Here is a 13,945-nt window from a genome sequence, read left to right as displayed (position 1 = left end):
CAGCTCCAGGTTTGTTGCTATATGTCTAAATTTAGGATCCCTTATCTATGGACTCTTTTGACTCTTGTCTGATTTTTAGAAAGAGGTGAAAATCTCTTCTTTGTTCAGAAGGAAATAAGAAGTATTGCTATGAGAACAGGGACTGAGTTTTAAGGAGGTATCACTACTTTGCTGTAAGAAAGGACTGGCTAGTTAGGTTAAGAACATCTGGTCATTGCATATTTCTTCTTCCCCATCTGTCTTATTTCTTAAGTTTTAAAGAAAAGTGGCATTTGGAAATAGAGTAATTGCTAAAGAATAGACCATATGAAGTAATGGAATAAAAGAACAACAGTATTAAACATGGGATTTTGTATTTGTGATATTTTTCCCTTGGTAAGTGCTCATTTGTTACTTTTTTTTTTTTCTGTTCTAATTAGCCATGATTCTTCAAACAGAACTTTTGCAACTGTATGTTATTCAAGCATTTCACAGTTGTCTGGAGTATGCAGTAAGATTCAGAGTGCTGTGGCACAAGAAGTAGGAAACTTTATCTAAATTGCACCAGAATTAATTGGCTATTGAGAATACATTTTGACCTTGGCCAGTGCTTTCTGGCTTGGTGCTGTTCTGCACATAGGTTCTGCACTTTGTCAACACAAGAAATAAAGATTTGTAAGAGTTGTGCTTGGTGTGGCCCCTTTTCTTGCTCTCTTCGTCAGCAGAGTATGTGCTCTCCTCCTGTGTGATTGTTTCTACAATCCTGAAGGCTCTGGAAAAGTGACACAGGTTTTAGCTGAAACCTGTCTTGGGCCTGCCTATGATTTGGCTGTTTTGTCTGATGGTCAGCTGGTGACCATGCTAGTGCCTTTCCTATAAAGCATATATTTCTGAGCTTGGATCACTTGGGAAATAATGAGGGATACCACTCAATTATAATACTACTTTTATTTTTTTGTCCAGTCTAGTAACTTTCTCATATATGCTTGTTGAATAGCAATCAGAATACGTGATTTCTTGCATAGCTTCTGTATTTTGTTAAAACTAAAATCGTGACCACTCCCTTCCATCTCAGCTGCCATCTCACACAAGGGATATATAAACACCTAATTTTAAACATGACTCATTTTGATGATTGTACAAGTGTGCTAGATTGTTATTTTGAAGAGAAAATTGCTGTGACATTTGTAAACCAAACTTAAATAGGGAGTAGCCTGGATGGTTGGTTTAAATCTTCTAAGTATGCAACAATCTATACTTGTCCATCATACCCAGTCTAGTGGTAAGGGGAGGACAGGTGAGGTGAGGGATCATTACTGAAAAATGAAGAAATCTGTTATTTACTGCTAATTAAAACAAAGTACATCAAAGAAATTGCTTTAAGTGGGTTTGAAACAGAAATCTCTTATGATAGGAGAAGGATGGGTTATACTGTAAACTACTTTCAGGCTTCAGCAGATATTAATAGCTAGCTTCTGCTTGATACACTTTTAAAATGCTTCTTTGTAATATGAGGGTACTATAAAAACTGGCTCTGGAGCCATGTGGTGAAAAGTGTGTTGGTTGTCTGAGTCAAAGGTTGAAGTATATCTCTGCTCTTGAAAACTTGGTTTTAGTTGTATCAGCTTATAAGTGCAAAATCAGTAGATAATTTTCATTCTACAGCTTTATACTAGACGTGTGCACACATTTGTGGTTAAAAAAACATAAGGGATTAGTGCAGATGATACTATTGAGCATATATTTTTCTTTCTTAAGGCAGAAATCCGCTTTAGTAAGGTATACCAAGAGTTTTTACGTATAGAAACTACAGTAGGAATTGTGGCTAGGCACAGCTAGCATTTATCTTGGCTTTGTTCAGCAGTACATTATGTAAAGCAAGGTAGGAGAAGAGAAGTGGATGCTTAGCAGCAAAAGAGGGAAAATAATCTTTTTAATTACTTTGAAGTGCCAAAACTTTAACTGCAAGATTTCTTTTCAGCAAGATGTGGAGCATGGAAATAAATCTGTCCCTAGGGATCAGCAGATGAGTTTATCTGTGATTCCCTGACTAGTTGATTTGATTCTTCAGTACTGTCCCCTAGAAGCTAATTCATTGGAACTGGGTAGATCAGACAGACATCAGTGAAGGCTTGAATTCCTTTTCCAATGAATCCAAAGAAATCTGTATTCTGGACTAAGCTTTCTTTTTTGGCATTTTTGCACGTAGTGTCATCCATGGTATTTTCCATGAGCATGAGTGCTACTAGGAAACCTTTCAGTCTTTCGTTTTTGAAATGTTTGTCATGTTAATACTCATGCAGAGAGACCTGAAAGGAAAACTTCCCAGGGATGTGAATTTCACAGAACAAACTGAACAGAATCAGTATACTGAGAATATTGTTAGTTTCTCAAGTACCCAGTAGCTCTTTCCTCCTTCAAAACCTGGACTTTTGTCTGTGACTGGAGAAAGGGGACCTTGTTTTTGTTATATGCAGGTAAAGTAATCTCTTGGTGTGTTATGTAACTTCTTTTAACTGGAAGATGGGGATTTTGCCATGGCTATAATGAGACACTTTGTATCTAATGTGCAATTTCTTTGTTATTGTTTTGTTTAGTGGGAGACTTTGATAAGATCTGGCGTGAGCACTGTGAGGATGAGGAAACTCTGTGTGAATATGCTGTGGCAATGAAAAACCTTGCAGATAATCACTGGGCAAAAACTTGTGAAGGAGAAGGCCGAATTGAATGGTGTTGCAGGTAAATCTTAATGTATTTGAAAGATGCAATTGCACACTTCTGCTTTATTTATAATACAGTTGTTGAGCAGTTCTTGCTTTTTTGCTTTTAAGATTTGTTCTATAAGATGTTAATAATTCACTGCTTCCCAAAACAAATACCTTCTTACTGTTCTGATCTCCTAAGGAAATAGCTTGTGAAGTGTTTTGTTATGAGGTGACCCCTTTTTTAAAGTATCTTCAGCAACCAAATTTTTCCTCTCCTCAAATACTGAAGCTGTAACAAGTAAAACTATGAAGTAATTTTCCATACATTTGAACCTAAACTGAGCAAATGCAGTAAGGGTAGCGCAAGTTTAATTTTCAAGTCTTTGGTTTGATTTATCCTTATAATAGTGTTTGAACTCTACATGTGAATCTCTGGTGCTTAATTTTCAAGTTTTAATCTCCTGCAACAGACTTTAACCTCTGTGAAACTTAGTTTAAATCAATTTTAAAATTCTTGTAAGTCATAAGCATCTAATTTGTATTGGGTTATGATAACTGTAAAGACTGTAAGGGGGTTCGGCTGAGCTATTTCAATCCTTGAGGAAAACAAACTCCTGAAAGTGGAGAAATGTTGGTCACTCAGGATTCCTGCCTACAGCTGGCATCCAAGGTATACCATGGAATCAGCACAACTAAATAAAACAAATTATTGTTGATCTCTAACTGGGAAGAGAATTTATCAACAGTCCTGCCTCTGAGAATGACTTTAGACAAACTACAAGTAGTCTCGTATGCCAGTCTGTAGGTCCTGCAGGTGAGTGTTGCAGTGCTGAGCAAGAGGCAGCAAACGGCAGATGTGGTATTGTTAAATTAATTACATTGGTCCTTTAAGCCCCTAAAACAGAAAAAGAAAACCAAAACAAAACAGAAGGGGAGAATGGCTCTGAAACAGTTGATCTAGAGTACATCTTGGTGTCAACTTGAGCTGTTGTGTGGTTTCTGGAAATGGAGCAAGTAATAACAAGCTCATTTCCTTTTTCCATGCCATCAGCTTGTAAATATCTGAAAACCATCCCTTTATGTATCAATCGTTTATCTTTTAGCTTAACCAAAAAACCCAAAGAGACAACCCACGACCACCAATAAAACCCCATAGTTCAGTGTTTCTTTATAGACCCTTTTCTGGACATGTATTTTGTATCCTTATCCAAGTTATAAGAGAGGTGAATCATTTTGTAAAGAGCTACACCCAAAAAAAAAAAAAAGCACAGCTTTCCAATGGTCTTGTCAGTGATAAATAAAGAATTATGATTGAGGTAAACTCTTGTTTATGTTGTTGTTGTTTAAGTTTTCTGTGTTTTGGGGGTTTTTATTATGTTTTTGTGTTTGTACTTTTAATTGGTGTGGCACTGATTTGTGCTCATTTGTGATTCCCCAGAAACTCTTTCTTTTTTACAGCCTTCCTCAGTTATTGTTTTCTTGCACTTGTGCTATTTATTACTTCTGTGGAAATGCTGATATTTGTGTTCTCATTACTGAATTACACTCTTGAATCATACTGAATTCTAATACTGAGATTTCTTGCAGCAGCACAGTCTGTATCCCAGCTTGGCATTGTTCTCATATTGGTTAAGAGAACTACTGACTGTTCCAGTGTTCAGGTTACCCGTGAAAAAAACTGATTGTACTGGATCCAGGGCAGATTCCTATGAAACATTGCTCAGTATTTTCTTGTAGTCTGATTGTCAACTAATATGTGAAACTTTTTTCAGTAGAAGTGTGTGCACTTGCTCTCATTTCAGCCAAACAATATTCCCTTAGCTTGTAGCAAGCTTGTCTGGTACCTGGTAGGACAGGATCATGTTCCTTGTGGACAGGGGGGGGAAACAGTTGATGGCCTGTGTATTGTAGGGTTTTGGCTCTGTCTCACTTGATTTCTGTTCGTAGTTCCTACAAGATTTACAAAGTAAACATTTAAATAAGTGTTTGGGTCTTGCAGAATGAACTCACATTAAGAAGAGAATCAACCCGGGAAGAGACACTAAAACGCTCTCAGCATAAAGCTTTGGTTGCAGCATTTTCAGTTTGCAAAGTTAAGGGGTCAGGAGTTCTACATCAATAGAAAGAACTTTTCACTTCTGTGTGTCTCAGATTAAGCCGAGGCCTGGATGGTTGGGGACCAGAGCATACCAGATTGACTTGATTCTGCAATTTTTTGTGCTTTCTCAAAGGGCCAAGGGGTGTGCCAGACACACAGTAGGTCCCATTGTGGTTACTTCTCCTAGTGTCTGGGTGCATAATTGCATGCGAGAGAACTTTACTTGCATGAGACTTCACTGAAAGTTTTTGTTCAATGTTTTAGTTATGTCACCATGACAGCAGGAAAGTAGCTGATGCTCTAGATGAAGTTGAGAGTGGAATGCTAAAAATACTTTGGAACCACAGGTGTGTCCCTGCTGAAGAAAGGATAGTAGAGCTTTTTTGTTCTAATGTGAAGATATTTTCAGAGACCTGAAACTCACAAGTGTTTTCACTAGCTGGAAAAAAAACCACTTTCGTTCATTTTCTTTGTATTGTCTTATAAACTAGCACTTGATAGAGTAAATTGGAGAATGCAGAATAACCACTAGAGAAGGTGTGAGTTGGATCATAGCTGAGAGCTGGATTAAGAATAACAAATTTCTTGCAGGGTTCTCCTTGCTGAAGTCTTTCTAGCTATTTAGTTGAAAACACTGTGAAAAACACTTTTTCTAACAATAATTCTTCAACCAGATGGCATAAAGAGTATTATTTTACCTTGTTAGTTTTGACTTAAGCAATTATCGAGGCTTTAGAAACTGTGAAAATAGAAAGCAGTACATGAAAGATTGTGCTAATGACCATATGCTGTGATCTGTAGGGCCAATTTTATTTATTGTTTAAGGGCAACATTATACAACAGTTAATTAGGGAGAGGGGCAGGGGGAAGAGAGATTAAATCTCCTTCCAGATGCAGGTTAATGATCCCGAGTGGTAGTGTGAAAAATCTGGGCAACACTCAACTGTCCTTCCCTTGCTTTCTTTTTCTGTCTTTGGAAAACCAAATACAGAGTAGCAAATGGTATTTGGAAGCTAACAATTCTGTTTAATTTATATTGCAACACAAAACTTAAACCAAAATAGGGTAAAGTGATGTTTACCCTGAATAATTGTCCTAACTCTTAATTTTTGCTGGCATAGGTGGGGTGGTGACCTTTTGTGTGGACAACGAATGTCAGCCTGTTCTGGTTCTAGTTAGAACAAAATAAGCTAGACCAGCAGGTTTGCTTCTTTCTGTTGCCTTTGCATCACTGTCAAGACTTGTGTTGACTTGGCTATTTTTTTTTTTTAAATAACAAAACCCCCAGATCTGCACTTCTGACTATCATGACAAAATGCTATTTAGACCTGCTTTTTAAGTCTTTTGTTTCATAAGCAAACAGAAGAAATATGGTTGTGATGAAATTAATGTTGAGTGAGTTCAGAACAGTTTGGAAAAACTTGCAGAGAATAGATGTTAGAAGCTTATCTTAAAAATGTGATTGACTGGGAAGGGCTCTGTCAGTGTCTGTCCCTGCATCCATTACTAATGAGTATTTTCATTAGCAATCTGCTAGAATGAAGTCTGTTTATTAAATTTGCAAATGAGACCAAATGGAAAAGAATTCACACTCTGAGAGCAGGATTGAAAGCAACAGTGTTGTCAACTATACTAAATATTATCAACTGTACAAATACAGGCCAGGGAGTAATTGGTTGTGTCAGTCTTTTAGAAAAGCAGTTGGATTGTGTAGCAGGCTACAAGCTGAATACGAAACAGTTATGAGATGCTTTTGCAGTAAAGGCAAATATTATACTGGAGGGTGTTAATGAGATTGTTCTCAAGATACATAAAATACTCTCTGACTTTATTTAGCATTGCTCTTAGCCAGAATATCACCTTGGCCACTGTATTTAAAAATAACAAACAACAGTGCAACTCCAAGAAAGATAAAGCAATGATCAGAAGTCTGTCTTCCCCCCCCCCCCCCCCCAAGCCTGTGGGTTTTTTTCCTAGAAACTGGAGCTTTCTTGTCAAAAGGAGAGAAGGCTGAGTAATCTCTTACAGGATCGAATAACAGGTCACTGCTGGAACTGGAAACTGATCCTGTTTGGGTTTGGAAGATTGATTGAATGAATGAATATTTGAAGTCACCTTAACACTGTTTTGCAGCTTTCTTGATGAATGCAGTTAGTCAAGTGATTCATTTTCACTTGAATTAAGAGGGAGGTAGTGTAAACAGGAGGAGAGAAACCATTTAAAATGGAGAAAAAGACTTCATGTTCATTGTTCATGTTTGTTTGACAGTCTTCATTTTTGCTCTTAAACACTACTTTATTCTGACAAAGCTATATCTGTTTCTTTAACACTAGAACTAATTAGAGCAGTGATCATATGATAACTGCTGACTCTTTTGAGTTCTTGAAATCCTCCAGTAATGACGGATGTTGACTCCAGAAGCAGGCTTGGGGTGGACATAACGGAAAAGAAACATCGGATTACAGATCTAATTGTGTTTCTCAAAAGGAAAACGTCTCAAAACTAAGTATGAAAAATAAAATGGGAAAAAATATATTGTATACAAAATACAATTGCGATGATAAAAAATGACAATACTTTCAGAAACCTAGTGCTTTCACCTATGCTGAATACAGGATTTCCTTAACCTGAAGTTGGGTGCGCATGACAATCACAAAATATTTTCCAGTCCAGAGGAAAGCTATATGTACAAGGGCATTTGATAATTTTCCCTTCCTTGATTTTCTTTGGAAGTTGGGGAGGGTTGGAGGGGGAGAGGAAATAGGGCACTAAACTTGTAGAAGAGTTTACACCACTTCTTTCAGACCAGCAGCCCTCTCTGTTGACATTAATAAACTTACTCCTCTGAGCGTGGGAGGATGAGAGAAACTTTCTGTAGACAGAAACCATGAGAAGTCCAGACTTTCCTTCAGCTTTGAAGGAGAGTATGTTATTCTCTGTACCCTCACTGAATATCATCTTCAGTGTTAGCTTTTGGTTAGTAAATACTGTAAGGAACAGAAGTCAAGCTCACCTTTACCTCATTATAAAGCAGAAGGAAAGAGATAGACTTTGTCAGTTCTTAGCATGCAAACTGGCTGCTTGAAACCCTTGAGCATTGATAACAGCTATCAGAAACTGCTTTTTGCCATGATAAAACCTGACCACACCAGCTTTAATTTATTTGTTCTCATCAAGTAATAATGAACAACTAAACTACTGATTCTTTCATGGCTTCTGAAATTCATATGGCAATTCCCCCCTCACTATTATTTTTTGTCATTATATGGTCTATTGAAACCCCTGGTTTTGGTGACTGTTCAAAACCAAATCTTCTCTTTCATTGCTGGAGGGTATTAACAAATTAAAATGTATTCACATTGGCTTTTACTGAAACTTCTATACATGTGCAGCCCAAATGGTGGAGCAGGGGGGTCAGCTTGAACGGGTCGTTTACCATTTGAGGTTTGGAGTATGGAAAACAAGTTTCACTGAGGAAATACCTAGATACTTTTATTATATTCTTAAAGACAAGACAGAAAGTGGACACTTCAGCTGTCTCTCTGCCAGCAGACTTCAGTGGTTTAGATCTGAAATATTTGTTTCATGTTTTTTTGTAAACTGTAGTAAGTGTTAGCTCAGGTAGCATTTACATTGCACAATTCTTTACAAACAAGTACGTTAATTGTAGAGTGAATGTTGTGTCATCAAAGACTGAGCACTTAAATGTCAGTTAAAAATGGAGACTGTAGTTCTCAGCATTATAAAATAGCCTCCTTAATTTTATTTTTCTTTGTAGATGATTAACAGATGCTCTGTTCATTACTTGAGATAGTTGTTAAATGTAGAGTCTTATATAACTGCGTACTCAAAACCACAGTGTGATCAGTGATGGCTTTTAATGGTCGTGAAGTTAAAATATGTGGCTACATCAACAAGTTCCCATGGGGTAAACTATGGAGTATATTACATCTGGTTAGATACTGTGCAATGACTGCCCACATGCTCACTTGTTATGTCATGTAGGTGTATGGTCTGCTTCCACGAGGGGAGTTAACAGACACCTCCTCTGAGGCCTCAGGAGCCAAATGGGCAACATGTAGTAATCCTGCCAGAATCATTCTTACTTCAGAAAGATGTGAAATGGAGATAACCCTCAGTAGTTATGAAGTGGTGTTGCCTGGTTTGTTTTTTTTTGTTTGTTTGAATGGGTGGATTTGGTATTTTTTTGTTTCCTTGTGGTACTGCACAGGTATGCAGACTGGGATCTGAATGTGAAGTATTTTATCCGGTCTTGGGCCTTCCTGTAGCTCTGGCTCCTCTCTCCACCAACGAAAACACAGGAGTAGAAGATGCTCCTCTTCATGGTTGGCTTTGACAGTGTCTAATGTGCAGACAAGGAAGGTCAGTAAAAAATACAGAATTACGAGAACTCGGTGGACAGGATAGACAAGGGTAGAAGGATGGAGAAAATACTGGTTTGCACCATTAATGAGGAAGAAATGTCTCCTCAGTGACAAGAGGAACTTGTACTATACAAGTAGGTGGTTCTCCTGTGCAACAGCTCATTAAGTGTTAAGCTGGGCGGCATACCAGCTTCTAGTGAGTTAAAAGTCTGATAACATCAGCAGTTAAGGAGAAAAAACAATACACTCTCCAGAGGTTGTGAACTTTTTAATGTGTTCTGACTTACACAGCAGGTTCAATGCCAGTACAACGCTATTTAAACTGCCATTTATTCTGAATGTTTTTAAGGGATTTAATGAGAAAAAAGGCTTAGAATAAAAATAAAGAGACTGCAAGATGCTAGCAAAGTATGAAGGTAGCTGATAAGGGGTGAGGAAAAATATTTTTTTTTTTTTTCCCTGAGTTTTATTTCTTTGACTAAATGACACGCAGAACTAGAGAGTTCTAAATTTATCATCAGCTTATAAACAAATAATAGAACATAGTGTAAAGTACATTTCTATTAGCATGCCAGCAATAATTCAAAGGCTTTTCAAGGGTTCTCTTTTGTTTACTGATGTTCTTAATCTCTTTCCCGCTAAGTTAAGTGACTGGCTCCTTCTGTTTAACTTTGTTAATTTTAGACTTGCCTTTCCATAGGTGCAATCTCTAATGGATGGAGTTGGTATGGTTTCTCAGTCTATGTATCTGGGATTATTGCAGTCTGGACTGTTATTCATGCTTCTGCATGTGATCTTGCTCTGTATTGCTAAGATGTGGATTTTATTTATTATACCTAGCTTCTCTTTGGTTTGAAAACAGCTTTAGTTACTGAGGAATTTCAACTATAAACTTGTTGATTATAAATAAAATGTTTACTGAGTTTATTTCTCATATAGCTGTGTTCTCTGCTTAAGGTTACTGTCTGCATTTTAGGCTTTTTATATAGTGCAAGAATGCCTAGGGCCAGCTTGAGCAAGTAAAACTTGCTTGTGCTTTGTGTTTTAGACACAGGTCAGTTTTGAACTTCAGGTGCTATAAGCATGTCAGCACAGGAATGTATGCAGAGTAAGAATTCCCCCACTGCTATGGCAAGAATTGGTAACCTGGACATAATGTGCTACTGTAATTATACATTTACTAACTCAAGGTGGTCATTTCCTCCCATCTTGGTGTAAAGTGACTTGTATCTGAACCTGTTTGATTGTGTATGTTTACCTTTAAGAAACTCCAGTGATTTTTTTAATTTATTTATTTTTTTATCATCCCCCCCCCCCCCCCCCCCTTCACATCTTAAATGGTGGAGAGACTGAATACACTTGGGGTGTATCACCAACCCTTAGATAAGGCCTGTTTATTCCAAGTCCTTGTCTCTATTTGTGATTTAAATGCAGCATTATACCAACATGTTCTTTCCTGCATCTCTGATGTGAAATAGTATGTTATCTTGATCCTGCTTTATATAAGGTGTTATTAAACTACACTTGAATTTATGTTTTCTGGAATGTTTCCTTCAAAACTCTGCAGCTTTATTAGAGGAAAATTGAATAAATTTCAAGAAAGCATCCTAAAAATGGGTTGTTTAAGAACATCATTCAAACAAGTACTATTTCTGTTAAACTTGCTGTGCAAATACTTAGCTAGCACATCTAATTAAGAATACTGCTTTATGCAGAGTGGGTCAGGCTTTTTAATTTCACAGCAACAAATTGTTTCCAATTCTATTTCTATTTTGTGGACAAAATTCAGTTATTCTCAAACATAATGCTTGCTTCTCATACACTAATGCTGACTATTTGTTGAAGTATGCAGGTGCGGTTTAACATTTTCTGTAATATTCATTCCTTTAAACTAGTTAACATTTCTGTTCAAGTCTAACCAGATTATTTTGTTCGGGTTCCTATTAGCAGAATAATTGAGTGTGGAGGGGGGGAGGTTGGGAATTGAAAACTAAAGTAAGTCTTCCACAAAAATACATCTGTGGATACATGTTACTTAAACAAAAAACACCCCAGGCAAACTTAATAAAAATTAAAAACTGATGTGTGTAAGTTAGTCCATAAACCTGGATTATGTTTCTTTCTCCCCACATTTCATGCCTTGCAAGACATGGATGTTTCAAAGCCCTGTGTTAAGAGAAGCTAGTTAATAACTCTGCACCTTAGTGGAGAACTCTGATCAGGTGACAGCTGAAGTTTACCTTCTGGTGATGTTCTGACAAGACTTATGCTGTCTTACTCTAAAAATCTCTCCAGATAAAACTATTTTGATTCAACTGTAACTTATGGCCTAATTTTTGGAAATAAAACACCGCTTGACTTCAAGTGTGTCTTTGGTTGTATCGTATCTGTCCTAAAGCTGATTTAGCAAAGTTGCAGTAAAACCCAGATTTGTTTAGAAGCTGGCAGCGCTTGTATATCTTAATCCTCTGTGTTGTGTCTTATCTATAGTAATGACCAAAAATTGCATCCTGTTTTTCTGGGGAATTGTTCTTTTTGTCTTTTCAGTGTATGCAGAGAATATTTTCAGAACGGTGGGAAAAGAAAAGCACTTGAGAAAGATGAAAAAAGAGCACTTCTTGCTTCTAAGACCACTCCAGCTTTAAGTGTCCCCCAGGCTCCCAAGATCGAAGATCCCTTGCCAAACTCTGGCTTGACAAATCATGAAGCTGTAACAGAAGAGTAAGTTTTACTTGTTTTCAGACTGGTTTTCTTTCTCTTTGTGTGATACTACTTAACCTGGACATTTTTTCCCTGTAACATATTAGATGAGTCTGATGTATTTTTAATAGTTAAGAAAGGGAATTTTCGTGTGACTATATAAAATTTTACAAAAAATATTTGTTGTGGTATATTTTGGTAGATGCCATAAAAAAAAATTGCTTGAGAATGACTACTTAGTCATCTTCATTTAAGTGTTAGAGCAATTTCACTTTTGCATGTTATTGGTGTGCAATGCAATTTATGTAAAACCTTGAGGGGAAATAAGGGAGATGTTAATTAAGTTAGAATCTAATGGCTGTTCAGCACTGTTGAAAAGTCAATTGCTTATGTAAGTGCTAAGTGCCAAATGTAAATACCAGAGTACTTAAAACTTTCCCTTCATAAATAATTGCAGAGAAACTCTTCCAATAATACACTTCAAAAGCAATTTTGAATTATAACCCTTAATTTTAAATGTGCTAGCTTTCTGATGACTGGCTTTGCGGAAGTTGTAGTATCCTTGAGGTATTTTCCTAACAACAGTTTTAATTTTTTTGACCTTCACTCAAGTAGGAATTTTATTTTTGGCATTCAGGAGTAGCTTTATTGTTTCAGTTACAGTCTCACCCTCTGTTTTTCCTACATGGGTCATGTTTGTGGCTATTCAGGTGTGGTGGAAGAAACACTAATATTTTGCAAATATAATGGAATAATGAATGCATAAGCATATTCTCATTAAATGTTACACTTCGGACTTGTTTCATGTTCTTGCAACTGTCTGCAGTAGTGGTGTTTCTGTTCTGAGAAGACATTTTTCTCATTATTGCAGCACAGCTGCTGTGATCAGCACTTTAAGTTAGATGTAGTATTAGTTAGGAAAGAAATGTGCACATTACTAATGTTATGAGCAGATGTGTCAGTCCTTATAAGCTAATATCTTTTGCAGTTCCTTGTGTTTGTAAAGTAATTTGCGAAAGGCATTAAGATTCCAAATGCCCATGTGTTGAATAGCTGCATGAAAAATGAAAACATTTTCCCTGTTCTTGTCCTTTTATAACAAGACAAAATAGATGCTTCTGAAATGAAGATAGTGGCTTCTCATAAGCTGACTTCCTCCACAAACTCCTCTTTTTATTGCTCATTTTGCTAAGCCAGCCTCAAAATGAATACCTGTTTTTAATGAGAACTGCCAGGCACTTTCACACAAAGGTATGATAAGATACTAATACCTTATAATCTCAGTAATGCTGGCATTTGTTAACACATGATTTTATTATTACTGTAAATAGCAGTTGGTTTAAACTTGTTTGTTTGAATCAATAGGTTTGATAATCATACGCTACTTAAAGTTGATTTGTCTTCCACTGGGAGGCCTTGTCATGATAAAGCATTAGCCCTCTCTTTGCATGTGCTCTGTTGTCATACTTTACAATGGCTGTTGGGGAGCTAACTTCACAAGTGTCTTCTTACTCCCTGTAGCCTGTAGGCTTAATTTTTGTTCTGACTAGTGTGTATAGAAAGTAGTTAATAGAGAAGTTTTTATTAAATAATTTTAAAAGTACTTGTTAATTGTTAATATAGTGAGTGGTTATGGTTTTTTTTTAATCTTTGTTCTAAAACTGTAAAAATACATACATCCATAAAAACATACCTGGCAAAAGCAAGTTTCATATTATCAGAGTAAGCAACAGATGATAGTAAGGTTTTTAGTACATGTACAGGCCTTAAAGCAACAAGGCATAGCTGTACTGTGAAGCTGCCCAGCATGAAAATTCAATTTCTTCCTCTATGCCTTAGAAGAAATTAGAGTTTGTAAGAATGAAAATGGACTGTGTATTACACAAAGCATACTTTCCTCCTAAATGCTTTTCTACCATGTCTGATCAATTACTGAAGTCTGAATCTCACTGAGGTCTTTGTACAAGGGGTATGGGGGAACTTCTTCCCACACATGCACGTGTTCATATTCTGTCACTCCATTCTGGTCATATAACACTATCTTGTCTATAGGTATGGCTAAGCCTGTGATTTTGGTT

At 36.8% G+C, this 13,945-nt stretch overlaps 1 protein-coding gene across 1 annotated transcript in view; it reads left to right on the top strand.

Annotated features, from left to right (window-relative positions):
* The window catches only part of BMT2 (base methyltransferase of 25S rRNA 2 homolog), a 33,890-nt gene that overhangs the window by 9,967 nt on the left and 9,978 nt on the right, over positions 1–13,945 (top strand). The window contains exons 2-3 of the mRNA XM_062609570.1: positions 2,577–2,718; positions 11,715–11,888. Coding sequence (XP_062465554.1) covers positions 2,577–2,718; positions 11,715–11,888 — 316 coding nt within the window. The remainder of the gene's footprint in view (positions 1–2,576; positions 2,719–11,714; positions 11,889–13,945) is intronic.

The sequence above is a fragment of the Pezoporus occidentalis genome, unplaced genomic scaffold, assembly GCF_034315485.1.
Source record: "Pezoporus occidentalis ecotype Australia unplaced genomic scaffold, CSIRO_AGI_Poc_V1 ctg14, whole genome shotgun sequence".
Lineage (NCBI taxonomy): Eukaryota > Metazoa > Chordata > Aves > Psittaciformes > Psittacidae > Pezoporus > Pezoporus occidentalis.
This window is presented reverse-complemented; position numbering and strand designations above follow the sequence as displayed.